Source organism: Tyto alba, unplaced genomic scaffold, assembly GCF_018691265.1.
Source record: "Tyto alba isolate M040663 unplaced genomic scaffold, T.alba_DEE_v4.0 Super-Scaffold_16, whole genome shotgun sequence".
Classification (NCBI taxonomy): Eukaryota; Metazoa; Chordata; class Aves; order Strigiformes; family Tytonidae; genus Tyto; species Tyto alba.
The window spans coordinates 12,613,847-12,641,613 of NW_024881278.1; the positions used below are offsets into that span (position 1 = coordinate 12,613,847).

Here is a 27,767-nt window from a genome sequence, read left to right on the forward strand (position 1 = left end):
GCAGACTCTTTCAGCAGTGGTACTAATTAGCTCAGAGAGAGCATTAGCTTGATCTGCTTCTTAGAATTTGAAGCTATTGTCTAAGCAGATCTGGTCTAGAAATGATGGTCTGCATGTGTCTGGATGAGAGAGGCCAGCAGTTCTACCATTACTGTTACTGGAGGGGTTCACCCACCAGAAATACAAGAAAACATATTAGTTTAACTAAGCACAGGGTCTGAATTACCTTTTCACAAACTAATCCTGAACTTGAGCTAAACTCCTTCTTACAAAAAAGCTCAATGCATGAAACGGATCAAATAATTTGGCAGGACTTGAAGAAATAAGTGGCTGGTATTTCTGGAAAACCCTTGTAATACAGTTTTGGCTATTCCAAGAAGCAGTGCAAAACTACTACTTTAGGAAAGCTTCCCAATCTAAGTACTGCTGAGAGAATAATCTTCTTACTGCAAAATCTACACCACCCCTCCCCAGAACTCTCCTGTAAGGGTCCTCTAGAGATTTTACTACTGTTACTTGTTTTATATGAATAATCACATATTTATTTTACTTACTCCTCCAGTCCTTCTGCAATGGGTGGCAGTATAAAATCTTAAAATTAGTAGATAGCAAGTGGAAGAATTCCCTTCTCCTCCTCTGTCTCTAATGCACCCCCGAAAACCCCAAGAACAACAGGTAAGAGGGGAAAAGCACTTAAGAAAGCAAAGTCTAAAAGTTCCTAAAGGAAAATGCTTCAGTAGCTCTGACATTGACAGTCTTGCACCAGAAGTTACTTATGTTTATTCTTGCAGAAAAAAAATCACACCCAAAACCAAAACAAAATTTCACACAAAATGGAAGATGAGAGACTCATTGTGTCAGCTATCACACTGATTTAACATTGCAGTATCCCAGTGGGCTAAGCCACCTGCAGTGAAACATATGTTTAGTAAAGCAGGCAGGCAACTGTCTTTGTTTGGAACAATAAGAAGGCATTTGGATGTCTCTGGTGAAACATCAAACACGTTCCCAAAGGTAGAAGCAGGTGACCTTCAAGAGGGCCAATAAGCCTAAAACATGAGAGAATCAAAATGAAAACTGGAAGTGATAAAACCTAGGACAGACCACAGCATGTGTGTGCATACTGCTGCAATGGTTTAGCTTTACATTTCTGATTTATTCCCTTTAAATAAATCTGATTCCTTAGGCATCTGCTTACCTGGCCTTGGCAAAAGTAACTCTAAACTATCACCCATGTAACACACAGCTCAGCTGGACCTGTAACTGGCAGCTCTCGACTCCCACCAGGTTCCATCGACAGGGGATCAAAGAACTTTGTCTTACTCCAAAATGCTTTTTAATGGCCCACTGTTTCCTTAAAAGCCCAGTGCCCTGGTGGAACAGAAGAAGAATGTCCTCCTGCTGCAAACATTATGCCTTCAGACTTTGAACTGAAGCAACCAGAAGAGCTTCTGTATTTTCTACCTCTTGGACAGACTAGAGCGGGGCTCACTTCCAGCACAGAGGCAGCATCAGGGTGCGAGCAAACAGTTCTGGTAATTTAAGATTAGTGAATGTGCACCTAAGCTCTGGCTTTTAAGAGCATGAGAGCATGCCGAATGAAAAACCACAGATATGTTATGCCAGGGGTATGATGTAAGGAACCTGCAGATGTCTGAGCACAGGAGGTACCATCTTAGATTCTAAAAGCGGTCCTGTTGTAATTGATACGGTGGTATATACAAGACTATGTGTAAAGCCTCCCAGGTTCTAGAGCTGCTGCAGTCAGTGCGAGCAGACGTATTTATTTGCTCTGTTCAGGTAGATGGTAGACAGGACTGGGAGAAGCTATGTTTCAGAAGTAGCAGAACTGGGTAGTAGTGGCCTTTGTCCAAAACATTGCAGGAGGAAGTCTGGCGCAAGTAAGTCCATGGGGAGACTTCACCTGATTTGCATCAGCAAGGGTTTCAGTAAAACACAGCCAGGTGTTGTGCGACCTCCTCATTTGTCACTGCTGCAGTGACTTGCAAACAGTCTTCCTGTTTATATGCAATTTCATATGTAATACTGAAAGATGGTCCAACATGTAACAGCTTTGTCACTGAACTAAATGGGACAGAATATGGCATGGGAAGATGTCGCTCCTCATTTCAACATAATTAGGACAGATGGGTCTTAGTTACAATTCTGGATACAGTCTAAAAACCTTGCAATTCCCTCCCTCTGCTCTCTTAAACATTTCACAAAGCCAGTCTGCAGATGTGAAAGTAGTCCAAGATCTTAAACCGCTAACCCAGTAATAAAACAGAGTACTGCCCATCTTAGATAACCCACGATTCTTTTTTTAAGTAAGAATAACCATTCACTCCCTGTAAAGTATTGACTTTCTCCTGATTCTAGAAATGACTGCAGCATGTCTCATGGGCTCAGAAAGAGCATTTCTACAGGCTGCTGCATGCCACAGCAGTTTACAGTAATTTAATTTGAAGCATTATTTTGGTCTCCAAAGACTAAAGCAGCAGCACCAAATTGAAAATCCGTAAACAGCTAGGTGAGAAGCATAGATTTTTTCCATCGGTGCACAACTGTGGTCTGTCGCATACTGCATGGCACACCTCTCCTTCCTTCTGCAGTCTGCAATGGGTTAACATTATCAGCACCTCACATTCACACAATGGGAAAAAAAGCAGGACTCTCCATTCTGAATCTTCCCAAACAACTAGCAGATTTCCAAAGTCTGCCCAACTTCACACAAGTTACAGAGGCCCTGTTTTCAGAAACAGCTGAGCACTCCCATGATGAAAACTAATGGGTAGTTAAATGTAGGGCCCCTATACATTCTGTCATTGACAGCTGCAAGATGTTAACTGCATTTAAAAACTGGAAATTCCTGTTTAAGGCAGGGGAGAAAGAAAGGAAGTGAAAATTACACAGATTCAGAATTGGGGTACTACATTTCAGTGAATAATGCATATATACCTCAGTTCATTTGATGGAATCCCCTCTTTCACAAGAAATGTGGCAGAGAAAACATATGGTCTTCTGCCTGTTCACCCACACACCTGCCCTCCTCAGGCTCCCTGGCAATCTCCCCAATGCACTGCTAAGGTCCCAGCAACAGCATTTTGCAAGAAATGCCATTTTGGCTCTACTAAACCAGATTTTTAAAATTTCCTTCTTCCCAACTTTTCTTTCCAAACTAGATTTACTGATATATTTACACACACAGTCACTCATGCTTATTTTCTTTGCACAGCAGAAATTCTAGTTTTCACACAGCTTGGCTAGATACATAAACTGCACAGCAATCAAGGCACTGGATTTCAGCCACGGTTAAGGGGAGTGATGTCCTGCTCTTGGAAAACAAAAAGAACAAACCCCCACAAGACTTAAAATGACTAATTCATTTGAAGCTCTGTTACTACTTGCAGCCCAAGGCAGCACTGCTGCAAGCACTGCTGCAAATAACAACCAGCAACAACGAAGAAAAAACAGTGGAGCAAAGCCTAAAGCACATTTGTACTTCTAACATAGAAAGGAATTTCACTGGCACATATAGCACATAAACTCCATATCACAAAACAGACATAGGCATTTTAGCTATACCTCAAGGGCCTAAATATATTAACTGGCATTTGTTAAATTCAGCTGGTTTGAACTGAGGTTCAATTCATTCCTAACCAAAACTTTACTGTGATTTGAGAAAAATTACCAACTAAGCACCACGCTACTTGGCTTATTTTGGAACCTAGAGCAATGCACTCGTGAAATGCATCAGTGATTTAAAACAACACGTAGGCACTTCATGGAACTTACTGCCACAACGTCTATTCAGGCCAAGAGGTTATTCCTACTTCCAATAGAGTAAAAAAAAAAAAAACAAAAAACCCACATTATTAAAGGCTATAACATCTTGTGATTCAGGGACATAAGAACCCCAGTGTATAAACTTCTGGAGGCCGGAGGCTCAAAGGCTCATTTCTGTTCGTCGTCCCTCAGGGAGATCATTTTACTTCTTCCTCTAAGGCAGATGTCATCAAACTTGATGCCAGTAACAAGCAGAACACTTACTTCATTTATTTGCAAAAACATTCACAACCTCCCTTACAATCTTTGGCCAATATGGGAAATCAGAGGCTTACAGGAAACTTCCCATCTTAATCTTCAATAACATTTAGCTGCCACTGGCACCATGGTCTGTGTGGAGGGATATACCTTTCACTCTGTGCATGAACAACCTCAGTTATTCATTATCAGTAATTCCAGGGTTGGTCTGTGCTCAAAGTCTGCAGGAAAATTATACTACAAGCATATATGAGAAATATGTTCAATGTTGTAAGGAAGGAAAAAACTTTGAATTTTGCTCTGGGTTCTGTTGTTTAACAGTGTCATGTGAGCATTAATTTGAGATTATTACTTTTTCCAGGATTAATTTTGCCTGAGATTAATAGGGTGGGGTAGGGGTTTGAAAGATGATGGTAAATGGCAGAACTAGGCTGTGCTCACAATCACAGTCCCTGAACTGTTAAATGTGTCTACACAGTTATATTAATGGGATATAAAATGATCATAGAAATTATTGAGTCTTACAAGCAATACCAGAATGAGTTACACAGGTACAGCTAGACTCAGAGGAGGCCAGCTTTTCATCTATTTATGGAGTTACTATTTCTACCTCTGTCTTTGCATTTCTGAATTGAGGGTGGCAATGGAAGAGTTGGACGTGTTTTTCAGTTCAACAAGAGCAGCATCTGCAGTGATGACAAATGCATACCAGATTGATCCTGAGTATCATTTCAAAGAAATACTCAAAGCTTGATTCATGCTTTAGTTTTTTCTTAAGTGTTCATATAAAAGGAACACTATCAGGGCATCCTTGCAGGAAATTATCTATGGTCAGTACAGCAGGGCAAGGGCATTGCTGGCTTTGAACAGCAATGAGAATGGCTTGTTTCTTGCTACCTCCTGAACCAGAAACTAACAAAGCAGCATGAAGAAAATTAATTTATCTTCTCTTTTATGTTTCACTTGAAGAGACAGTAGGAGTCTTCCATACGGGTGTTAAGTGAGACATGCTACTAACTTTCGGGAATTTGTTTGTTCACAGTTACAAAAGGTAGTAGAAATGCATGTTAGATAAGAAAGACCAGGTTCGGTGGAGGTGACAAAATTACTTCAAAACCTTTCCTGAGATTTACAGCAGTTTCTGCACAATTTAAACTTCTATTCTTAAGATTGGGCAGCTTTAAAATTTAGGTCTAAAATGTATGAATTGCCCTGTTTATTTCAATTGTATGATTAACTCTGGAGAGCAGTTATGCCAATTCAACTTCGCTATGTTGGGATCTGGTTGTATGTTGATGTTCAGTATTGTACCTCTGCTATTTTCAATCCTACAGAGAAAGCAAGTGTAAACACTGCAATAAAGAAATTCATGCCTACGTAATCTGAGATCCCACTATCCATCTCTGAACATTTTCCATTACTGTTCAGGATGCTACTTTTGTTGGGGGGAGGGCACTGAGCTGTTATTCACTGTGTTAACTGATGCTTAATACAAAAATACAATTCTGCAGATACCTTTATTGCATTATGCCAACAGTTCAGTTAGTATAATTGCACACAAAGAGCAACCAAATGTAATTTTCTTTTACTTAATGCTCGGTCCGCTGTTCCTTTCAGCTCCTTCATCTGATTAACTAATGTGACTCAGAGTTCTTCCGAGAAACAGCCGTGTAAGTACTCATAAGAGAACTCTCCCAGATGGAAAAGACAAAATCTGTGTAAGCACTAAGTGTTGTGGGGAAGCAAACAGAGCTGAAGGAAAACAGTAATCCAGTCTGGATGAGAAAATGATGTGATGACAGTTTCCATACAAGAAACCATGGTCACACAATAGCTGGTGGTTATGCAGATCAGATGGAATAAAACAATGCAAGACTTGAGGGGAAAAATGGTTAATCTTTTTGTACACTTCACAACACACCAGTTTTGTACTATGTGCCCTGACACAGGTAAGTTGTCAGTGGGACAGATAAGAAGCTGAAACATCAAAAGAGAGGCTATCCTCATAGTATTTACAGCCTATACAGAAGCACCAGAAATCTTTAATTAAAGCTTGATTGCTCTGTGTCTTGTTATCTCCTTTTGCCTACTGAGAATCCTATTTTGTCTCCTCCAGTTTCCATAATAGTAATTTGTTTACCTAGAGTTCCTCATTATTGTTCACTGTATCTTTATAGGCCTGAATTTCCCATATTCTAGCCTTGTCTATAAAAGGAAATTGCATTGGTTTGATATAAATTGGCTTTTTAATTGGTAGTTAAACTCTCTGTAGAGGGATGCTACAGTTTCAGTGGCTTTCAGTTTCACTTAAACTAATACCTAATAAATTTAAAAACAAAGGCAACGTAAGCTTGGTTCACATCAAAATAAACAGCACACAGCCTTTTGTACAGACTTCACCATTTAAATCAAAAATCCTAGTTCCACTAAAGCTGCTTCAATCTTCTGGTATATACAGGTTTTCTTACAACTTTTTTGCAGGCTTCTTCTAGAATTAAGTTGTACCTGCAATCTTTCAGAACGAATCTGACATTTGACCAAATAACATGTCATTAATTGAAAAGGAAAGCATTTGCATTGCTCTGTAATCACCCATGTAATGGCCACCTTGCAACTGCAAGCAACTGTGTAACTTGAAACATACAGGAATTTTTCTGTGTTGCTCCTGGTCATCATCAAGAAACTTGAAAGAGCACTACCACCACATTAGTTGTAGCAATTTGGGGCCTTATTCTACACAGAGCATTCATCATCCCCTGTGTGACACATGACAGAGGTTAACAGATTTCTGGAAGCTTTAGGTCTTTCACAGTGTGGCTGCATTTTGTGTTTTGAACCTTTGGGGTACATATCCTGGAGGCATGCAAAGCCAAGACAAGCAATGGCAAGGCTGAAGAAGTAATTCTCTGGGTACAGGGCCTGAGAACAGAGAGGACAGGGAGGCTGGTGGTGATGACTATAGCTTCTGCTGAAAACGAATTTCCAAGCACAGGCAAAACCAGCAAGTGCATGTAAGAGGTCTCTCTCCGTTACAAAGGAGAAAACTGAGGCCCATACCCTTGAAAGCAATAGAGCTTCTTTGGATTTACCTACACGTAAACAAACTGGTACCTGTCTTTGAGCTTGTACTTCCTGCCGCGTAGGCTGAGCTGGCCTGGGGACTTGAGAAGGGCATTTTATTATCCTGTTGTCTCCTCAGCTACAGAAACACAGTTCTTTGTTTTAATATGTTTTCTTAAGAAGGAAATATTATAGCATGTGATCCATCACAAAAGCCAAAGATCACATTAGCTGTAATTACTTTTGGCTGAGCTCATATTGGTCAGTGCAGTCTTTGGGACTTCAGGGTGGCACTGATGCTGTTGGTTCACGCATACAACAGTGCCATCAAAGTAAAGGCCTTGACAGACTCAGCCTGAGGTTTCTTAAATGCATTACAGGATGCAGAAAGAAACAAGATTAAAGCTGGGTAAAATGCATAGCCCAGGGACCGAACAAGCAACTGTAGTGTTTACTGAGAGCAGAGACTCAGCAACACAAAGGAAAAAGGTGATTCAGTGCTGTGGAGACCCTCAGAAATGCAATGAATTCCCACTGCAAGAAGCTGTAGCTTAACTTCTCTTATTTCTCTCCTGTCTACACTGAGGGCACAAAGGGAAGAAAACTGCTGTAGGAGTGATTTCAAACCTCAAGGATTCGAGACAATTTTTGACAGAACATGAACAGGACTGAGGATCAGGCCCAGAAATTAGGCAAGCTGACTTAGATACCACAGGAATTGCCTTGAATTTTCACTCCAAGGTGATAACAGATTATTTTAGTTGCTCAAAGTATGTCTGTGATCTTCTCTTCTACCTCAATGCAATCTGACTCCCATTATTTCTACTATCCAAGCATTTCTTTAAATTGCATTCATCAGATAGGACAGGGAGCAGAAGAGCTAGATGTTCCATCATTTCAGGTCTAGTAAGAAGCAGGAAGTAACAAAATTCTCAAAGAAACCTATAGCCACAAGATTTCTAGCCTAACACCCATATACTTTACACCCCCCCACACTTGACGTTAACTTTGCATTCAAACTTCAGGCCATACTCCAATCCGAACATATCATCCAATGTTTTTTGTGTGACTAAAACAGTAGGTACCCTGGAAGGAAATGTACAGCTACCTGAAAGAACTACATCACCACCTAAGCATTGACATTCTTATGGAAAGTCAGCCAGAAGTCCACAAACTATACCTGCGTATGGATCCTACCACAAGATCACTGACCTAAGAGCAATACTGAAAACACTTAAAAGTAAAAGGTGGCTCCACTTACAGGCAGGAAACAGAGATACGGATATTGAAGGATACATTTCAAAAGATCTTTGAAGAGGACGTAAAGGTCTTTTTGGAAATTATACCTTTGTGACCACGTCCTGGTTGGGGCTGGCCTAGAGCTCCCGTTGGTCTGGCGGCGGGAGGAGCTGCAGCCCCCTGAGACCCCAGGGGCTCCCCAGAGCCCTCACCTGCGTGCGGGGGAGCACAGCTGGAGGGCTGGGCCCGGATTGGCCGATATCCAATATCACGTGACATTACGCTCACTATATAAAGACGGGAGTGGGCGGGGCGGGGCTCTCACTTCCGGGGGCGTGGCCGCGGGGCCTTTGTGTTGGGGATCGCGGCCGGGAGCAGGTGGGTGTCGGTCGGCGGGAGGTGAGCAGCTGTGTTGTACGTTACCCGCTGATCCTGCTGTCACCGTATTGTTCTGTCACTGTTATTAAACTGTTTTTATCTCCACCCGCGAGTCTCCCTTTGCCCCTCCGATTCCCTCCCCGTTCCCGAGTGGGGGGAGGGTGGATGAGCGACTACGTGGTGTTTAGCTGCTGAGTAGGCTCAAACGACGACAGACCAGCCCAAGCTCACACATGACATCTGTAACAGAGCTAGACACAACCTTTATAGCTAAAGCACAGGTCCGCCCAGCCCAGCATCTCCTCAGATGGGCTTATTCCCTGTCTCATTCTCCTGAGACCTCTGTCAGTACTCCTGCATTTTTCTTGCTGTATGATGATCAGTACATAAAATATCAATACACTCCACTTGATGGCAACTCTTGGCCTGTACCACAGACTGTATCGTCAGCCTCCACTGCCAGAGCTCACTTCACAAGAGAGTTCAGGTATCAGCAGCTGCTCTGCTGTGGCAGCATGGAGTGGGCTAATACATCCAGCTTTTCAGGCAGGCTTTGAAGGCTGTCTGGAGCTTTTGACCACACTGACCAGACTGCTGCTGGTATCAGAGCTAACAACACTAGTTCATGTATTTCAACAATACGCTGCAGGTAGCAAAGTGAAACATAACCTAGAATAGAACAGACTCAAAGAAGTCATTCTAAGATATAGGAGTGGAAATGGAGGCAGCAGAAACAACTCCCTGGGCTTACTGACAAAGTAAAGGAGGCATATACCAATCAAGCTCCTGTTCTCTACCTTAAAAGGGCTGGTATTTCAAATTGGCAGGCTAGCCAATATTTCAAATTGGCTAGCCCTAAGTGGGGAGAAACAACTGCACACAATGCTGAGGGTGGCAGTTATGGAAAGTGCTTGTCTCTCCTGTAGTCACCCCTCACTTCCATGGTCAGTCCTGCTCCCCCAGGTAGGCTGGAGGTTGTGGCCACCTAAATCAGATCAAGAATCCAAGCTGGCAAGGACGAGGGAGGGAAGCAGGTTGAAATAGAAATGCACATGTAGAGGCCAAAACAGATATTGTGAATGTGTGGGCAAGCCTGGGAGAGGGAAGAGACAAACATTTAGGAGCTGGTCATGTGAGGAGGAGGGAAGGGAAATCTTGCATCTATTTGCCCCACAACGCTAGAGTTAAGCTGGAAAGAGGAGGTGGGGGAAAGGGGAGAATGAAACAACATTAACCATACAAGACTGACATTTCTAACTCATATTTTTAAAACAAAGTCCAATGTGGTACTCTTTCAAATGGGCAATGAAAATATTACTGAAAAAGCGAAGCTATGTTATTTCATACCAAGCCTGTATTAGCTAGAGATGGGTGTTCAGATTACTCAGTCAATTCCGTCACTTTGCTTTGATTCCTGTCTATTTTTATATGACCACAACACCAAATAAACCTGTCTTACAGTTTAAAAGCACTTTTTACTTCAAGAAGAGGCTCCCTCCGGTTCTTTCTTTTACCTGCTTGCAACCAAAGTCCAAGTTACATTTAATAGCTAGAGTAATTGCTTTCTAAAGCTTGTTTTGTTTTGTTTGTAAGGGACTTGGGAAAAGCTCTGAACAAAGGCTTTGGTGAAAAAAAAAAAAAAAAAGGAATCATATTGCATTTAGTCACATCTAACTGAAGTCTGTACTAGTTGGAAATCTCTGCTGTCTGAAAATGCTTCTCAGATCAGACAGTTACCTGCTGGACCAGAAATAGGGGCAGTGTTGAGTTGGAGATTTCCCAGAAGCTTTTGTTCCCATCCAAACTTCTTCTGGCCACCTCTACTGGTGAGCAAATTGCTTGAGTCTGGAGTGGTACCTCGAGGTGTCTTCTCTCCACTGACTAGAAAACAAGAAGTCACAGATTGGTTTATCATTAAGGGTGGCTGAATCAGTATGTGATCCAAAACTGAAGCTAAATTAAGGGCTGCAGGATTCTCTGCTGAGAATAAGAGCCTGCAGCCACAGGAGATAACACTATTAAAAGGAAAGGGCAGATTGACTTTCCATTGCTGTTATGGGAACTGTGGCAAAATTAAAATAATCAGGAATATGTCGTTGGCAAAACAGCAAGTGAATGAAGACACAAAGCAGAAATACAGAACACAATCTTTAGCAACTGTTAGAAAGTTTCTCTTTTACCCAGTAACACTATGTGCAATCTTTTTTAATTACATAGTAATTCTTAGATCTCTTTAGAATACTGGAACCTGAGATACATTGTACTTATGCACAGAAGCCAGGGGGGTATTACTGCATAAATGGAAAGACCCATACCCCAGCCAATGTAAATTAATATAATCCATAGTAGATGAAACATTCTGACTGATGTTGGATGAGGAAGAGGCTTAGAGGTTTTCAGTCTGAACAGGTCTACAGAGGTTGTAGCTTTAAGCCCAGGAGATGGAAGAGCACACTTAAATTCTACTGCTCAACCCAACGTAGAAATTTCATGTGTTCAAAGCAGCAATTGTCCAATCCTCATGTAAGTTGTTGGTCTGAGGTATAGAGTGACAGATCATTGAACACATTTACAAATTAAGCAATTCACCATGCATGAGATTATGAAAGATGAACCAGACACAAATGTTCAATAAAAATCTAAACGGGGTGAAATCTGGCAGTAGAGGTATAGACTGGGCATATTCTAAAGGCCAGTCAATCACAAAGTCTGGACCAGAATCCAAATTTTTCCCAAGAGTAGGAGAGAGTGAAGATCCTAGTTTCTGATTCAGACTTAAATGCATGTCAGTCCAAATAAAATAACCTTGTTCTAATTTAAGTGGAGTATTGTGCCCAATGTTATTGCAAAGTTAGTGTCAATCACAGGATGACTGTCTTTTCCTAGCCAGAGCCCAACTGCCATTCATTTTGATAACTGTCACACAGCAAACCAGGTCATGTGGAACTCTATAATCGCAGATTGGCTTCTGCATCAGCCTGGGTGGATAGGTGATGCTACTGTCTCAGCTGGAAGTTGACTCTCCCACACCATATGTCTTACTACCCATTTACTGCCAAACTCGGAACCGATTCACTGGTTGGCTCCACTAATAAGGTATGTATCTGAGCGGTCTCCGCCAGCTACGCACAGTTATTTCTGAAATATACCTTTACATTTCCAGAGACTTTTGAAGATAACAACACCCAATCCCTTCCCCACAGTTTCAACCCCTTTCCAAATTTCAATTACATGGCAAATAAAAGACAAGTCACTTGCAGATAGAAGGAAAACTTACTTGTTAAATAACAGTCCAGACTAAGGGAGACATTGTCAAAAGCAATAATGGCATCAGATCCTTCTTCCCAGGAAACGATGATCTGAAACCAAAACCTGCACAGATTGGAAGAACAGGGATTAAACTCTGTTAAAGAAACAAAACTTGGAGCTCTTCACAATTAGAACAGTTTTAGAATGGAGGAAAAAAACTCATAATGTCAAAATATTAAATTGACAGAGAATGTATCCTCACCCCTAACAAGCAAAGGTGACCTGAGGAGGGGAGTTCTATATGAATATAGGTACACAGAAAAAAGAATACATCCTCTCTTCCCTCCAGAGCTATACAACCTGAAGCAGGTGCATGTGTGTGTGTGTGTATGAGGACAGAAAATAAAGTCCCCTGGCTTCTGGCACAAAAAAAAAATCAGACACCTAAGTGATTTTATTCTTACAAGTGATTTACACCCTAAAGTGTTAAGGAAAACAAGCAGGCTGGGGCTCCTGAAGTCATCTGGAGTTTCTAAAAGGAACTGGCAATCACAGGTTGAAACCAATTTAGAAAGTATTTGGTGTTGATCCACCCTGTAGGAAGCAAAGGACATCTAACAGTCCTGGCAGTCACAAAAGAGAGGAACTGACACTCGGTATTCCATAGGAAGAGCAGAACTCATTATCTCCTTGTAGGAGCTGAGCAGGTTTGCTTTAAATCACTTCCACACTCTCAGCTGGCTTTTGCCCGGAAGTTCTGCCACTCCTACATTACCAGAAGAAAGATCACTATAAATTCACCCTCAGTGATATTACAAGTCAACAGGAAGAGCAAAAATAACCCACAACCAAATACTTAAAATCTGATAGTATATTGACCACTCATTAATTTAGTGCACTCATGGATTTAGATTTTCTCTTAGCTTAGCAAGTTCATGTTCTCCCAATGCATATCTGCCACATAAAATCATAACACTCTGCTTAGGAGGGAGAACAATTTCTGAAAGCAGCTGACCACGGCCCAAAAGTCAGGTACAATGGTGAGAGGTTGCATTAAGACTATAAAAACATGAAACTACCATATACTGTAGAATAAGCTGCAAGAGAATATGAAATATTATTTAAATCTCATTCTCTGTTGTATCTTGATGTTTTATACCAGCAGAAGTTAAGCTGTTCATGGGTCTCTTTAATGTAGATTTATGGCTGATGGTTCCTGCTCTGCCTTTTAGACATAAGTGTTTAGCCAAAACGTGAATTCTTGCAGGTGTGCCAATTCAGATGAAAAACTGATGATAGAACAAGGTATTTTTGAGAAGCAACCCTATTTATTCAGAAAGGCTGCAGAAATCCCGTTGCTTCACTGCAGCAAGAATCTAAACACCAGCAGAATTTTTTTCTTCTCAGAGACTCTAATACTTTATGCATACTTCTGGGTCTAAAATATTTTCTTTATGCTTTTTGTTTACTGTCAGTAATCTTATATTAGTCCCATTGCCTCCTACTGTTTTTAAAATCTACCTCTCCTTTACCAAGAAACCAACCTCACAAAACAAAATTCATGTGAAGTTTCTCTGCTTATATGTATATTTACTTTGGGACAGCATGTTTGTGTGTTTTGAATAAGAGTTTTGAGCGTTTCAGCCTCCTGACTCTGTCAACAAATGTAACCAACTTCCATGTTGTTCTCAAATACAGCGCAGCATCCACCACCAGAGATGATGGTGAGGTTTGGCGTAAGCTAAAACAGACCCTGGGGTTATCTGTGCCTTTTGAGGATATCTAGATTTAAGTGTTGTCTTCTGCAACTGGTGTTCTTGCTAAGCTACAGATGGGGTCAGAAAAGATGACCCAACCAAAGCAAAATCTTCCAACAGAAAAAACTCCTGGCAGCCTGTGAAAGGTGCAAAGTGTTTAGAACAGAATACAGCCCATTTACAACAGAAAAGAGTTGATATAGCTACTATGTTCCTCCTTCTTTATTTCTGGTAGAGCAAAACAATGCTGGTTCAATACTGAAATTTCTTGGTCCTTGGAGATAATGTATTGGACATAGGGAGAGACTTTTCTAAAATGGTCTTTTTATGTTTGAAACACATGAGCAGCTGCTATGAAAGAGCAGGTGATTGACATAAAGAACAGTGGATACGGTGAAGGAAGACTATCCCTAGCACCAAAGGGAACTCCAAACAGAAAGACATCAATTTCCTTCTTAAATGATTCATCTTTACCAGCTCAAAAGGTGGAAACTCATCCAAACAAATCTGAAGATCACAAAAGCATATTTTTTGCCTTTCCAACCCATACGAAGTACAACTGCAGTCGGATGTTCCTAGAAGCCTCCCAGTTCTTAGTTGGTATACCTGAAACCCATTACAGCTATGCCTAGGAGGAGAACTGGAAGGAACATCAAATCCTTGGATATTAAACTGGCTTCCAACTACATCTGCTGTCCTCCCCCTGCCTCCTCCCCTCATTTGCTCCACAGCTGACATCCCACAACACTTCAAAGCTCTAGCATAAAAATAAGCTGTTCAGTTCAAGACATGTCATGTAAGCCTTAAACAAAAGCTGTTGGACAAAGTGGGCTCTGATCTACTTTTTCCTGTAAGTTATTGTGCCAGCAGCAGAGATGACTGAACCATATGTGAAATAGGTCCTGAACCTCCACAGGTTACAGTCTGGTATGTTATGGAGAACCAGAACCTTACCTTGGGCTGTAAACTACAGGCCATAGCTCAGTGGAAGCTTCTTCCTCCCTGATGTGTGCTGCTGAAGCCTCCAGGAAAAGGTAGGGTGGAAACGGATTCAGCTACATGTCTTTCAGTTGCCTGTATCTGAAAACCAATGCCCTGCACACAGTGAACCTTGCTGTTACATCAGAGGGACCACTGGAACTGAGTCTCTGATGCATTCCACCTTCAGCCTGTTTCCTGGGAGTGCACACTATATGAGACTTGAATATGTGGACATTTTGATGTGTATTTATGTTTGTAAGGTGCTAAACTGAGGGTGGGAAATGAATTAGAAAGACAAATAAGCAGTTCCTTCATGTCAGCTTTCCCTGTCACTTCAGCAGAATTTACCTCAGGTTGCATAAAAGAAGAGATAGATACTTCTGCAAAGTCCACTATGCACATTCTTTGTACCTCCAGACAACTGAATACTTCTGAAAATAGCTTCAGGCAACTTTTGTAGCAGAACCTCAGCTTCAGGCCCCAAGGTGTTATTGTCTGATGCACTGTTCATGTCACGCCTCTTCAGACAATAAAGGGTTGCTCTTATGAGAATTAACAAATGTTCAGCCCCTAAGAATAGGAAGGTGTGATAGAAACCAATATTTCTGTCATTGAAGGGAGGGCCATTGAACGTGCCCATATAAGAACACAAAAGGTTGCTTTTTACTTTTATTTACAGTTAATTCAAGTTAAGAGACAGCCCTGCTGATTTCACCTGCAGGAGCACTGGGATCAGAACACTTGAGAAGTTTCCTGAAGTTCACCAGGGATGACAAAAATTACAGGAATGCCTCCAAAATACAAAAATCATGTGAATGTTAAACACTGTTAGGACCATCAGTGCTGCTCTGGTTGCCTATTAATCTGATTTTTTTTTCTAATATGAAGGCAGTTTCAGTACAAACCTTCTCTTGAGACCAGCATTTCTGCAACAAATAGTTCATCTTTTTCTCTTCTCCAATTTAATGCCACTATTAATTTAGAAATATGATGGCTTTCAAATTCATTGAAACAAGATCACCAGTTAACCAGCATTTCAATCATTAGCTTTGGTGGTTTTAGCTTAATGGGCTAATTAAGGGAAATTTAATCAAAACTGAAGATGGAAATGTCACACATCAGTGAGACAGAAAAAACCCCACAGACAATCTCATTCCCTTGCCCCCTCATTTTTTTTTTTCTTTCTGTTTGATCCCTGAAATCAATGAAACTCCCTTTGACTTTGGTGGAAGCTGATACTGAAACACCAGAAGCATATGTTATTGCAGTGACTTGGTATAATGCCGGAGGTGACAACATCTCACTGATATTTTTGCACAGATCACAGTGGGGTATACTGGCTGCGCATCCAGTACTTCAGCTGGCACCTAGACAGCGGAGATACTGGTCCACAGCACTGTGTAGACATACTCACTGCAAACACAGACGCTGTGGTGGATGGCTGTGAAAGAGTATTCCTGAAGGCAGTTACACAGGAGCAGCAAAATAACTGCTGGCAAGTTTGCCATGACTTTGTTGCTTAATAAATTCCAGCAACTTCCTCACAGAGAATCCAAATCCTCATCAGATAAATCTGTGTTTGTAAGCTAGATTTCTTCATCAGAATGAAAATATGGCTGCTACTAAAGGCTTTAATGGCTTGGATATTAGAAAAATCATTACTTGAGGGCTGGTGGGAATTACTTCTTATCTGTCTCTTCTTTTGCCATACTTGACCCCAGGAGCACAGCTAGAAAAAAGTTCCTTAAATGTATGACAATTGGGAAGTACAAGTTACACATCCCGCAGAGTTGAGTGTTAGCTGGGCTGTGAATGCAACTCATACAAGGCCTTTTTTTTTTTTTTTTTTTTTTATTTTCCAATCTGTTTGAGGCAGATGGGAAATGCTGTACCAGGTGGACAAAAAAGCCTATTTCAAATCTCCCCTTTGGGGAACATCAGCTTGGCTCTCTGAAGGATACAAGTTTTACATAAATTCAAAAACCACTCAAGGGTGACTACTGATCAAGTACTTCAGAGTCACAGATAAGAAAAGGCACCAAAGGCATAACAAATAAGCTTTTTTTGGTTTGGATTCTTTGGCCCAACCTGTGAAATTTGAATCCAGATGAACAGTTCCTCAAAAGGTAGGACTAAGCATATTCCAACTCAGTTAAATCTGACAGAAACAGGATGACAACAAAGCTTCTAGGCTGTAATCTTTCCCATTCCTCAGGATCTTTGAATCTTGGTTTTATTTCAGTGTGGTCGATATTTGAGCTTCATCACATCATCCTGGGTTTTCTGTTCAGTTGGTTCTTTTGGCTTACTTATCTTTTTCTTGATCCTAACAGAAGACTGGTTGCCCCCAAAATATCTGGGGCTTATTTACAGAGGGACATACAGAGCTAAAAATATGAAAACACATCTACAGTTATGTTGGTATAGCCTCCATGAGGACAAACTGTTCTGCTTACATCACCTATCCTTTGGTCTTCATTGCACAGATATGTTAGCTTTTGGGTGTATTATATCCTCTTCTGTTCAGAGGGAAAGGAAAACCATTCTCCTTGAATTGAAGACTTCAGAAAGCTGATTTTGTGCAAATTCTGCAGCTCCCTCCCTTCAGTAAAAACTCCAAATTCCACCTAAATATTGCCCCTGGCTCCTACAGACAATTCAGGTTTCCATTAGCCAGGCTCAGGCAGCTGTCTCCATGCCATTATTTTAGAAAGGCTCATAATCATTATTTTTTTTCTTTTTATCATAAAGATAGGGATTATTAACCAAGATTGAACGTTAATCTCCTCTGTACTCAATCCCCCATGCAGTGACACGATCACAGCGTGCCTGTATGTACAGATCCCATTTCATAACTTGTAATGTTTTGCCTCTGATGGAGCTGATTTCTCTTTCTACCTAGCTAAAATAATTACAGCTGAACCTGCTTGAAACCGAGGTACTTACGGAATGGGGAAGTTTCAGGTCACTAACCCTTATTACATTCAGGTTCCCATTAACTTCTCTGTTACAAATGATGCATTGTTAGCTCACTTCACAAAGGAATACTTACTATTTGGGATAAAAGACATACTTGGGTAGAATGAGATTATTTGGAGAAATATAAGCATGTTAACCAAACCCAGTTACAGTGACAGAATTGCCACGCAGGAAGTTACTTAATAGCTAGTAATAAAGGTTGAGATTCAAAGGTGTTATTAAAGGCAACCATGCAGAATACATACAAGTACAAAATCTGTCACAGGTACTCGGCACACACTATCACCAAAACCCCCTTTTTCAGATGAACAGAACAGCCATCAGCAGAATAACGCTATTTCAGAAGGAGGGCAGTAGCAGTCATAGGTAATGCTACAGAGCAGAAAAGCAGCTATATGGGCAATGAAGTCTCACTCTGTTTTTAACAAAGTAATGTGGGACCACGTCAGAGCAACAGAAGCTAGGCTTGTTAGATGGATATAAGAAGAAAGAATAGAGATCTGGGTGTAGATGCGACCAATTAATACATATATGGTAATGTGTAGGGAGACATATGTCTAGCTTGTATGTCCCTGTTTCTTCATAGCGTAACAGAAGACAAACAGGCCTCTGGGTACAAAATATTGCCAAGAATTTTCCTTTTCTTTTTCTTCCTTGATGGGAAACCTGATGCCCAGAGACTTTTTAGAAAGAAAATCTGAAAGGAGTGTGAGGGGAAGACAGAGCAATACAAGAATAAATTACTAGACAAGAATAGTGCTTAGCCACAGCTTGTAGAAATATATCAGAATGGTATGACTATAAGACAACTTCTTTTTACTGCTCTTTTTACTGCAGAAATGAGTGAGAGGGTCTGCAGATGCTTTGTCTGCCACTGAGATCAGAGCTGCTGAAGGAGCCAGACAGAAAAAAGGATGTCACTCCTGAGGACTGAAAGGGAATCCCACTTTGATACATAGATGAAAAACTGATGAGCACCAGTGTAGATCATAAAAATCCGGCAAGCCGGCAAGTGTGGAATACCTAAAGAAGTCAGTTTTAATAAAGAAAGTAAAATCCTCTGGACATGAATTTTGACTTGTTGCAACTGAGTATCACCTTCTGGGGTAACTTAAGTCTGTAGACTTTTTTGCTTTCTTCCTCAGGAAGGTCACATCCATACTCAATCTTCCAGGTAAATCACAGTTTTCTCTTCCAACATAACAAAATTCCTCAGTCTTTGTTCAGGAGAAGGTCACGAGCAAGAAAATAATTTTGAAGCTCTTTGAGCACAATGGGGCCAAAAGAAAATTGTTTTTCACTTTCTGATCATGCTGCCCTGTTAAAAGAACACAGGGCCTAGTCTTGCTATCAGTGACAAGGCAAATAGTGCTGCTACTTATGACAGAAAATTTAGTTTCTAGGGACCTCAAGTAAACTCCTCTCACTCCTCCTTGCCCCATCTGGCCACTGCTACTTAAGACTGACTACAAATCAGTGAAATCTTTAAATAAAAGGACATTTTTAGTAGAGAATATGGGCCTTAAAAGACCAGAGCTGGTCTGGTCTGGTCTGGCTTATGTGCAGTCCGCTTCTAGGCAACTCCAGACAGGTGGTAGTTGGACCCACAGAAAATTTAGTCTACAGGCCGCTCCACACGGCTGGCCTCAGCTTCACCAAGGGAGCAGAAATCAAGAGAATTCAAATTTATTTCTTAAAGCATTATTTTCCAGCCAGGCTTCAGCCTAATAGGGCTAATCCTTTTCCACCTTTTACACTGCATAGCAAACCTAGCAAAAGTTGCTAGGTGGATTGGTGACCATAAGCATCAGCTTACAGTAAACTCCAGCGAATCACTTTGTTACATGTGCTTGTATTTTATCTATGTGATATACCTTAACCATACTATTAAACTAACAGAATGTCTAATTATTAGCTACACAAATCACTCATCTTCAATTACATCAAGCTTCTGTTTGCTCTTGCTGTCACATTCCCATGACTATATCACTATTATAATTTAAACTCACATTTACTTACTAACTAAAACCAAACGTATAAAAAAAGCAAGCCTGAACTACCAACTACAACAGAGCTTTCAAGACTCTGTTTCCTACTTGCATTTCTGTGCCGTTAAAAAAGAACAATCCTCAACAGGGGCTTCTCATTTATCATTGGAAAACAAATAGTAATTTTCCATCAAATGAAACAATTTTACAGTAACACAGTTCTCTACACTACTCTCAACCCAAATATTTTAGCACTGCATTAATGTGCAAATTCCAGTAAGTAAAAATGACCAATTCTCTAGCTTTCACTCATCTGTTCAGACTATCTGATTTGCAGATAACATGTTCTTCAGGGAGAGGTAGATGGCTCTGTGGGGGCCAGATGAAGCACAGCAAGGATTGTTAGCTCATGTTGAGTGTATTTAAGTGGCAAGTTAAAATACAGCACCTCTGGAGACTTTGCCTTTTGCCACTGGTAGGCACAATCTGTTCAACCAACAGTTCAAGGAGCTTTTGCCCACAATTAGCTTCTTTAATTGTAGCTGCTTTGATGGCATATCCTTCACCAGGCCCTTTGCCCTTCCTCCCCCCTGCCAGAAGATACTGAGCATTTGGAATTGGGTTACAGCTCTGTTAACCCTCACACCACATGAGCTTGACTCTCAAGAATGTTTTGCCAACACCTTCCAGAACAAGGAAGGATATCTAACTTTGGTAAGATGTAAAAACCCAGGAGTTCAGCCTCTTTTAAGTCCACACAGAGAAAGTAAGACCTGACACTGGGTAAAATTGCAATTGGATGTTTTCCTAAGGATCAAATGGGAAGAAAGAACACAATCCCCTCCTCATTGTACTTCTGGAAATTAAGCATGTGTCCAGGGCTGCCAAGGCAAATGCATTGCTAGAACCCTAACATCCTTCAGTCCCAATTTAGCTTCTTTGTCGTACTCCTCCCTACTTTCTGTTCCTGCCAAATCACCTGAAATATTCTAGCTGTGATGTTCTGCCAAAATATAATTTCACCCAACAGCCTGAGGGTTATCAAACATTTAAGAAATGTCTGTTTCTAAAGATAGAGCTGATCTAATTTCTTGGAAGTCTTCCTAATGATTCTTTGAAGTGCTATGAGCCAAACATGGAAATTATGGCTAAGCAGCTTTTGAACAAGCATGGTTTTGAGCAGTTTTAGAGCATATTATCTTGTTATTAATAACACTTTCCATTCAGCTTCCCAACCACCAAAGAATGTGCTTTATATTTTGTGTGGAACTGGTACACTGGTGTTCTTTATTCAAGAGCTTTATTTCTGTGAGGTGATTTAAAGTTTCAGCTCCTTCTGTAGGAATATCTGCAATATCATGCTTCTTCCAACACAGACCTTCACAGCTACTGACACAGGAACCAATTAGAAAAAGACAGAAACAGCAAGCTTGCAGCAGCATCAGCATTGCGTTCACATCAATTAAATACTTCTTACAGTTCAATAAAACTGTCATTTATCTCTGAAGTACATATACTGCAGTCTCCTCAGTACCATTTCGGTGTACACTTAGAGTTCCTTCCTAATTTGTACATCAGTCCAGATTTCCTAAGAAACAGGTTTTGAGATGGTGAGAAAGACACCTGCAGTATTTCCAAGTCTCATAGAAGACTTCTTCCTTCCCAGGAAGGACTGGTTTAAACTAAATCAATCTTAGAAAAAAAATAATTAAAATAGTGCACTTTCTGTGAATAAATAGGGACAAAAACTTTTCAAGAGACACCAAAACTTCAGAGTTTTCTTTGCTTATGTCTTAATCTCCAACAAACTCCCTTCCTACACTGAACTGAGCTGTTCTTTTCTGTATGTAATGGTGAAATAAGGGTGTCATCACCTTATATATAATAGTCAGCAGTGTGTTATCAGTTGAATCCGTGATTCCACATGAACCACTGCTAGCCTGGCTCCTAAGATCAAAGTGTTCTCTGCCTGACTCTGCAAACAGAGAGAATTTAAAGGAAAGCAATAGTATAAGAGTACAGAATAATTCAGGTACAAAACATTCCCCTGGCAACATTAGAAAATAAATCACATAAATAATAATGGCAAAATATACCATTCTTCAAAGGAAACACAGCTGAAGGGAACGAAGCAACCAGGTATTTTTACAAATGGTACCTCAGCAGTGACTGCACAATAAGCCTAATGCTGATATTTTTTAAATCTTTGACGCACACATATTAATTATACATTCAGGACCAAAGCGTTGGCAGTGTCCTTGTATTTGCAGCCTACGTGCATCCCCAAGAGGCAGCAAGACAAAAGACATATTCATACAATGTTTATTCAAACTTCTTATGAGGCAAACTATCCCTTAATGAAATCCATTATTTCTAGGGCACAGTTTTCCAAAAAGACAAAGGACACCAGTGCTCATGACACAGACTGTAGTTGCATTTTACAGCCTAAGGGCCAGGGCAGCAGGAGGTGAAGTATGTCTGTGTCTTCTCTATAAACATGATAAGCCAGAGCACACACAACAAGTAAACAATGAACAAGAGTATTCCCTTGAAGTTGAATTGTAAGAAACAGCTAAAACAACACTCTTTAAATAAGCATATGCTACCAGATTAAGCATATGCTACCAGATAAACCTTCTATGCTTAAAGCCAGAATACAGACAAAACTGAGACAGTTCTTTATTAAGCTGCGCCTCCTGCTACAGCTAACACAAAGGTGTTCAGATGCATCGTTGCCTGATTTTGCACAGGTTCTTCTCCCATCTTTTTCATCCTCAGATCTAGACACATTGAACACTGGGAACTTTGATACCCAGGAAAAAAATCAGCTATGGAGCTCACATCCAATTCTAGAAAACCACATAAGAGGATCAAACATGCTAGATAAAACAGTATGTGAGGAGAATGATTATTTCCAGTTGATGAAATGGAGATAAAGACTGTAGACTACCCATTGACCCAGTTTGTGAACCAAGACCACCACCACTCAGGAGTTCTAAAATTGCGTGTTTTGCTCTAAATACTCAGTTATTCTCATTCTCCACCTCTAACAGAAGATACCTCCTGGGGACAAAGTGCTTCCTCTCCCTGAGGGAACAACTTCCAGGAGCAACGCTGGCCATTTTCATTGCCAGGGAGCTAATGATGAAATGACTGGTCACCACAAAGGAGAATGATGAGGAGACTCATACCTATCCAGTATATCTGGGAGAGGTGAGATCATCCACTGCCATATTCCCAGACCTTCGCTGTTATCTGAATACCAGAACATCTGGCTCTGTTCCTTTCCTGTCTTGTTCTCGATCAGCACCAGGGATATGTTTCCCAGTAAGACACCATGGATGAGCCATGACATTCGTAGCTAGAAGATAGAGAACATATGAGATTAAACATCACAAACATTACCCAAAAGTTATACAAAATACCCAACTCTTCTTTCATTTATTTATTTTCTACTCATCAAAAAGTTGATTCTCTCTCCCTTATGCTCATGTAATCCCTTTAGAAAACTCCACAGATGTGGAAGCCTGTAATACTTAGCATATGCTATTTAATACTGGAACGACTGGCCTTCTTTTTTGGTGGAATTGAGTCCAAAACACTTCCATTTTAGCTTTCACACATGTGTCTGTAATTTTAAAGGGATATGTTAATACCTCTACTATCTGCAGTACAAAGATCACACTTGCCTAAGATGCCACCTAAGAGATTCAAGTTAAGACCAACAACTTTTTCATCAATAAACTTTTAGATTCTGGCAGCAGCAAAAACACGGGGAGAATAGCTGCAATAAGCAGGCATCACAAGAAATCACATCCTCATCCCCCAGATACTCTTTTCAAAAATCAGTTTTTCCTTACCTCTTTCCAAGCTTCTGCAGACTTTCCAATTAAAGTTCAGTAATATTTAGTTTTTTAATTAATTAAAATACCATAGGGAACCAGTTTTCTAACATTTTCATTAAGTTCAATGTAATTGAGTACATTTCTGTGCATTTATCCCTGTATATAAACTTATTTCATGTAGTTTTCCCGTTTTATGAATTTCTCTCCCTCACTGTATGAAAAGAAAAACAATCCCTTCCACATCAGGCTAGTGTCAGAATCCCTATTATATAAATATAGTCTTCTAATTTTATTGGGAAGAAGAAGAGCTAGCTGTTTGTTGATAAAAAGCATAAATATAATACACATATATATTTCAGGCAGGATCTGGGTCTCATCTCAATAACCCTTAGAGGTGAGAATGCCGAAGAAAAGAGTTTATTAAAGCTTCACTAACAATGGATTTTTTGGACACAAGAAAGTGTTTAGTACAGTATCTAGCATCCATGCATGTTAAGAAATAGCCCTCTGCTTTTTAACACTTCAAAGCCAACACCTAAGTCAGAAGGCTAGGAACTAAATTTATATTTTACACAGGAATACCTGATAACATTACTTACTTTCTTGCTTTGATAGCACAGAATATTCTTATCCATTTCTCAGCGTAAAATGCAACTGCTAGATTTCGCTTGCTGTTGCTATCTCATGGTGTAACTCTGTCCTGGCAGCCACGTCAGATTTAGGGATCAAAAGGACAGCAGTGTTGCTGTTATTCCTAGCTTATGCTCACAACTTCAGGGTGGGTGGAACAAAATTCTGGATTGCCATTATATTAATTACCAGTATGAACTTAGGTAAACAGTGCAGTTCACCTGCCTGTCTCCAAAGTTACAAAGACAGCAGTGACTTTGACTGTACTGCAACACTACAACAGAGACCGAAGAATCTAGATGTGGTTCTTCCCTCTCTCCAGTACAAAAATCACTGCACTTGCCTGGAATCATGCCAGAGTCTGTTGTACTGCTAGCACGTATGACACGAGCACTGCTAAGATGTACAAACCAATATGCAAGTATGGCTCCGTGAATCCATTTCGCTACTTTATTTTGACCACAAGTTCAAGATTGATGTGTAAGGTTTTCAGTTGTTCAGCAAACCATCACAGGGGCCTTCCAGACCACAGCCACTGCTCAAGTCTGACTACCAGCTCACTCTCACCCAAAGTTGGGAAAGGACTTGTGGACTCCCATGTTCATTTCCATAATGTCACAGTGGAAACCATAGGATGAATTCTGAGGATTTTCACCTTGCAGACACCAGAGAGAAAAAGCAGAGCTGAGCAGGACTGCCAGGAACTGGAATTCATACCCACAAGCTCACCAGAACCAACACTGGTGGAAGAGGCTGCTGCCAAATGTTTATGGTGTAGGAGGTTGATGCCTTCATACTTGCTCTCTGCATGTCTACTCCTAACTGTTAGTGCATACATAGTCTTAATATCAGGTGACAACCAAGATGAAAGAACTTGTTGGGCATTTTGTATTTTCAAGTGCCTATGAAGTAAGGCTATTGAAATTACAGTGAAAATTGCTCTCCCTTAAATATCATTGGAATACCTTTTAAACCCAGTTAAGTAATTTCCTTTGAGAAAACTGATCAGGACTACATTTTTTTTTTCTTTTTTAAAATAACATTGGAATGCCAGTGGACATTTAAAGCACTCAACCTATAGCAGGGAAAGCAACGCCTCTTACTGAGAGTCCACATGTGAAGCAATTTTAGAACCCTAATGCCAACTCCGCTGTAAAACACTATGTGAAATTTCTAATACAGGTAAATTGGAGTGATTTCACTGTACCATTTTGACAGTTCAAGATTTGAGAGGTAAAGCCCTGAAGTTTTACCAGGAGCCTCAAACCTCTGTCTCTTATGATGATCTGCCAGACAGTAAGAGGCAACATCTATATGGTCAGAAGTGAGAAAAGAGCAAGCCTTTGATAGCTATTAATGCAACACTAGAGCAAAAGCTGAAGCGATTGATAAATTGGAATGGATGCCTTTGCACACATGTCAGCTGTTTGAAGGAAAAACGTAGTTGGCATTAGATGTGGGAGATCAGCTCGTTGGCAAAGTGCAATATGCAGGCTCTAATGAACTGGCTCTGAGTGAATCGACTGGCACTGTGTCCAAATGGGCATTTTTGGCTGTGATTTCCATGGTTTCTAAGCTTCACAGTGGGACAGTCCAGGTCTTTTCACACCTGCTGATGTGAACCAGAGCAGATGATGAGCTGGATACCATAGCAAAGACTTCCGAATGGGGCTGGCATTTATTCTACAGAATACAGCATCAACGATGGCAGATGGTACTACATACACGATGCGTCCTGTAAGCAGTGCAGTGGCACATTTGGAAAAATCTGTATCTGGGCAGTTGGTGGCATACCTCTAACATTTTACATCAAACATCTCCCTCTGTGTTAGACCAGCAGCAAAATATTCAGAAGCTAGAAACATCACTGAGAAATTAATTAAGCATTGCAGGTAGACACTGGCTCAATGGCACCTTGCTTTCCGGCTTTAGAACCCACCATAGCTGGTGATTAGCTGTTCATATGCAAACCCACTGACTCAGAAAATGAAACGCTCTAAACTGATTTGGGGAAAATTAAAGGGAGAGAGATCCCATGGTAAACACACAACATATTGAGGCAAAACTTGGGTCAGATGGTCACATGCACTGTACTGCAAACACCATCTGGAACAATGTCTTCTGAGAATCCCCTTAGCCCCTGAGTTTGTGGAATTTCTGAACCAACAAACAGGAGACTCAATTAATCCAAGAAAGAAAACAAAACTAATCCTTAGCAATATCAACAGGGCTTGACAGATTGAACAGAGAGGTGAAGAAAAACAAGGAGGGAAGATTTTCTAGCACAAGCTGCATAATTTCAAGACCACCTGAGAAACGAGACTTGCATTTTACTTTCTTATGCACAAAAGAAATAAAATACTGGGAACCTTCTGAGTGAAGTTTGGGCCTGCTTATACCTGTGAGTCTACTTTTACAGACAGAAATATTCCAGTATGATCTATCTGATGCTTAGATGTCTGACTAAGGACCAACGATACACACTCACAGCAGCATAAATAAAACATTCTTCAGTGGCACTCTGGAGACCTGCTGTTTCTTCTTCCTCCCTTTCTGAGTGGCAATGCCCCTGACTATTAGCACTACAGTCCTACCTGGCAGGAAAAGCTAAGTTGTCCATCTTCAGTACCAGCAATCACAGAAAGGGGGAAAAGATGAGCCTGCTTCAAACATGGCTTGGAGTAAGGTATTTTTAAGAAGATGGAGAAGAGCCTACAGGCATCCTGCTCCCACAAAAACGCCGTAGTTGAATCCCAATGGTGGCTGTCTTGCTGCCTACACCCCAACTCTGCACCACAGGCTTACACCTTGTGAGACAGCACATTGCTTGGCTCCCATGCCCCCCATCTATAATACTTGCTCAGAGGAACTGCTCAAAATTTTCCTGACCAGGAACTGCAGATTCTTGAAATACAGAGATTTATTTTCTGAATAAACATAACTCTCATCTTGGGTCTTCTTCACTGGACAGGAAACAGTAGAAGTTGCTTTCAGGTGTGAATGAACTGACCCAGTAAATGTAAGGTAGGTATTAAAGAAGCTTGGAAAACACGTCATCATTGAATAGAAACTGAAACTGCAAGCTGGAATATGGTTTACACAGAATTAGAAAATAGCTGAAGATGCCTTTGACAAGTCTCAGTGAGTTTTGTACATGAATATGAACTGTGTTTGAGGCATGAGGTTTATCATATTGGCAATACCGTTTTTATTACTAGAAATGAGAAATGGTTGCACACAACAGTACAAGCAATGACATCTATTTGGACTGCTCAGCAATTTAGACTTGGACTCTTATGAATACAAAAGATGACCAAGAGGTCTTGTTCCCATTTTTTTGGGCCAGATCAATGACTGTGTAAGATCAGGCTCTATTGTAGTCCGCTGACACTTCTGCTTTTGCTTAGGACTCAGATGTGCAAGCAAAATCTTACGTAAATGATAAAATGATAAATTACTGATCTGATCATATAGTTTTAAAATACCTATGCAGGCGAGGGAACCTTGTATTTTATATGAGCAGATTCTCATGCTATTTATTCTCATATTATTTCTTACTTATGTTTACTTTTATAAAATCAATAACCTAATAAAAGCACCTTAATTTCAGGAAGCAA

General features: G+C 40.6%; 1 protein-coding gene across 2 annotated transcripts in view; it reads right to left on the reverse strand.

Annotated features, from left to right (window-relative positions):
• ALK (ALK receptor tyrosine kinase) overlaps nt 1-27,767 on the reverse strand; it is a 322,024-nt gene that overhangs the window by 37,817 nt on the left and 256,440 nt on the right. For both annotated transcript variants that reach the window (XM_032989384.2, XM_042789515.1), the window contains exons 9-11: nt 22,867-23,036; nt 11,999-12,093; nt 10,459-10,602 (exon numbers count right to left, since the gene is read on the reverse strand). In XM_032989384.2, coding sequence (XP_032845275.2) covers nt 10,459-10,602; nt 11,999-12,093; nt 22,867-23,036 — 409 coding nt within the window. The remainder of the gene's footprint in view (nt 1-10,458; nt 10,603-11,998; nt 12,094-22,866; nt 23,037-27,767) is intronic.